We start from the raw sequence: 2709 nt of genomic DNA, 5'->3' as shown, positions 1-2709 counted from the left end.
GGAGGGCTCCAGAGCAAACTAATTCATGCCGGAGCCAAATGGCTTGCTCACAACTTTAATGCCAGTAGCTCACCAAGTAGAATTTTTGCTCAGGAGACTCCACAGCAGAGGTCATTTTGGGGGGGAACGCGGGGGAACGCAGTTCCCCTGGGTGAGGTGCAGGGGGGCGGGGCACATGATGAAGCCCCGCCCCCTGCTTCCGGCCGCCCCGCTTCCAGCCCTCATTCAGCCAGGAGGAGGCAGGAGAAGAGGGAGGGTAAGTTGCTTCCTCCCCGCCTCTCCCCACCCCTGCCTGCCTGGGGCCAGGGAGGGCCTTGGCGGGGCTTCCTCGCACTTCCGCCGGCCTTGCAGGTCCACCGCCGGGCCCCTGATGTCAGGGGGTGTGGCATATGCGAATGAGTTATGCTAATGAGTTCCCCTAGCTCTTTTTCTACGAAATGACCCCTGCTCCACAGCTTAGAGGGAACATTGGTTAGAGCAGGAGGAAGGCTTGCTTGTACACTAGGAAGGAAGGATTGCCTTGCGGATTGTTGTGCCAACCTCGCCTTTTGTTTCCCAAGGGAGAAATGGGTTGAAAAGGAAGAGAAGGTCAGAAGAACCATCAAGCAAGTCCTCAAATGTGACGTGACTCAAGCCAGCCCTCTTGCTCCCTTGGTGGTGCCTCCGGCCGACTGTGTGCTCTCTCTCCTCTGTCTGGAATCGGCTTCCAAAGACCTCCCCACCTACAGCTCAGCCGTGAAGAATGCGGGTTCTCTTGTGAAGTCTGGAGGGCATCTCATCTTAGTGACGTGCCTTGAATCAACCTTCTACATGGCTGGCCAGAATCGGTTCTTCTGCCTCTACTTGGAACAAGAGAACGTTGACAATGCTGTGAAAGCGGCTGGCTTTGATATTGTTTGGGCTAAGTTGGAACGAGTGGTTTATTCAGTGGATGTGAGCAACAATCGGGGCATGTATGCCTTGGTGGCCCAGAAACAGCAGTGAAATATAGGTGCCAGTGTAAGAAAGAAAAAAACAAAACCATCAAAAACTAGATGAACATGATCCAACTTATGTATCTGCGTGATGATTTACAAATGTACTGTTTGATCTTCAATAAAGTTTATAAAATCTTTAAAAAAAAGAATTGTTTTTTTTTTTGTAACCGATTTTGAAACGCCTATGTAGAGAAATATCATGGCCTGCACTAGATCACGCCACCACTCCCTAACCTGGGAAGGCAGCAGCTATACAACTTTCGGCCATCTGGTCTTTGTTGCAGCCAATCAGTGATGTGTTTATGATCACTGAGAATGCTCAGAGAGGGAGCTTGTGATTCGGCTTGTTTATGGAGCTCCTACAGTAGGCCTTTGGTCTGGTAACCAAAGAAACTGGTTCTGTTTCAGAACTGGTTGAAACCAGTTCTTGGGAGCTTCTCTTAAAAGGGATGGCTCCTCATAGAGCCATGTGTGTGAGTCTACTGGCAGCCAACCCACCAGGAAAACAAACACACTGATTTGTAGTTGAGAAGTCAGGGACCTATTTTGGGCCTTTGCTTCTTCTGTGTATACACAAGCCTGTTGTATAATCCAGAATCTTGAATTGGGGTGGTGGTGGTGGTGCAGAATGTAGTGAAAGTTATCAACCCGGCAGGAACTCTTTTACTTTAGCTCTGTGAAATGAACAGATTGGAAAGAAAGATGTCTCTGGATGACATAGCTACACATGGCCATCTAAAGCAGCTTTATGTAAAATCTGACCATCTAGTCCATCAGAATCAGCATTGCCTGCTCTGACTGGCAGCGACTCTCCAGGGACTCAGGCACAGAAGGGCCTTTCCTATCACCTGCTGCTGCAGCTTCTAAGAACATCAGAAGAGCCCTGATGGATCAGACCAGTGGTCCATCTAGTCCAGCTTCCTCACAGTGGCCAACCATTTCCTCTTGATGGCCACCAACAGGGCACAGGGGCAGAGGCCTTCATAAGAACATTAAAAAGCCCTGCTGGATCAGACCAGTGGTCCATCATCCAACATCCTGTCTCACACAGTGGCCAACCAGTTCCTCTGGATGGCCACCAACAGGGCACAGGGGCCGTGGCCTTCATAAGAACATAAAAAGAGCCCTGCTGGATCAGACCAGTGGCCCATCTAGTCCAACATCCCATCTCACACAGCGGCCCACCAGTTCCTCTGGAGGGCGAACAACAGGGCACAGGGGCTGAGGCCTTCCCCTGATGTTGCCTCCTGATTGATTGCCTCTGAGCATGGAGGTTCCCTTTACATGGAAATGCCAGAGACTGAAGCTGGGACCTGGTGCAGGCGTGTCAGAAGCTCTGCCATCAAGCCATTGCATACGTAATTATCCCAGTTGTAAGGCTGCTGAAAATAAAAACTGCCCATGACTGCCTGCACAATGCACACATTATTTCCTTCTGAAAGTTCAATTAATAATTGCCGGAGAGTGACTCATCCAGCTTTGCCAACAGTATGCACTGCACGGTCATTTGAGGTCAATTGGGACAAACAATTCCCCATTTCTGAGAAACTCTACGATGTGAGGCAAAGATACAATGCAGACTCTGTGCCCGCTGTGGTGGATACAGAGGGTGATTTAGCGACCCTGATGGGGAGTCTTCAGACTCATGGAAATTGCTGCGTATCGGTTCTGTGGCACCGATAATAGAAGGGGCACTTTGTAGAATTAATTGCACAGCTGGGCACCACCGAGG

At 50.1% G+C, this 2709-nt stretch overlaps 1 protein-coding gene across 1 annotated transcript in view; it reads left to right on the top strand.

The window, feature by feature from the left end:
• LOC107119745 (nicotinamide N-methyltransferase-like) overlaps positions 1–1057 on the top strand; it is a 15758-nt gene extending 14701 nt beyond the window's left edge. The window contains exon 3 of the mRNA XM_015422326.1: positions 561–1057. Within this exon, the coding sequence (XP_015277812.1) occupies positions 561–984 (424 nt within the window). The 3' untranslated portion in view covers positions 985–1057. The remainder of the gene's footprint in view (positions 1–560) is intronic.
• The last annotated feature ends 1652 nt before the right edge of the window (positions 1058–2709 follow it).

The sequence above is a fragment of the Gekko japonicus genome, unplaced genomic scaffold (genome assembly GCF_001447785.1).
Source record: "Gekko japonicus isolate JY-2015 unplaced genomic scaffold, Gekko_japonicus_V1.1 scaffold805, whole genome shotgun sequence".
Taxonomy (NCBI): Eukaryota; Metazoa; Chordata; class Lepidosauria; order Squamata; family Gekkonidae; genus Gekko; species Gekko japonicus.
The sequence above is the reverse complement of the archived record's forward strand: the minus strand, read 5'-3'. Positions and strand labels throughout refer to the sequence as shown.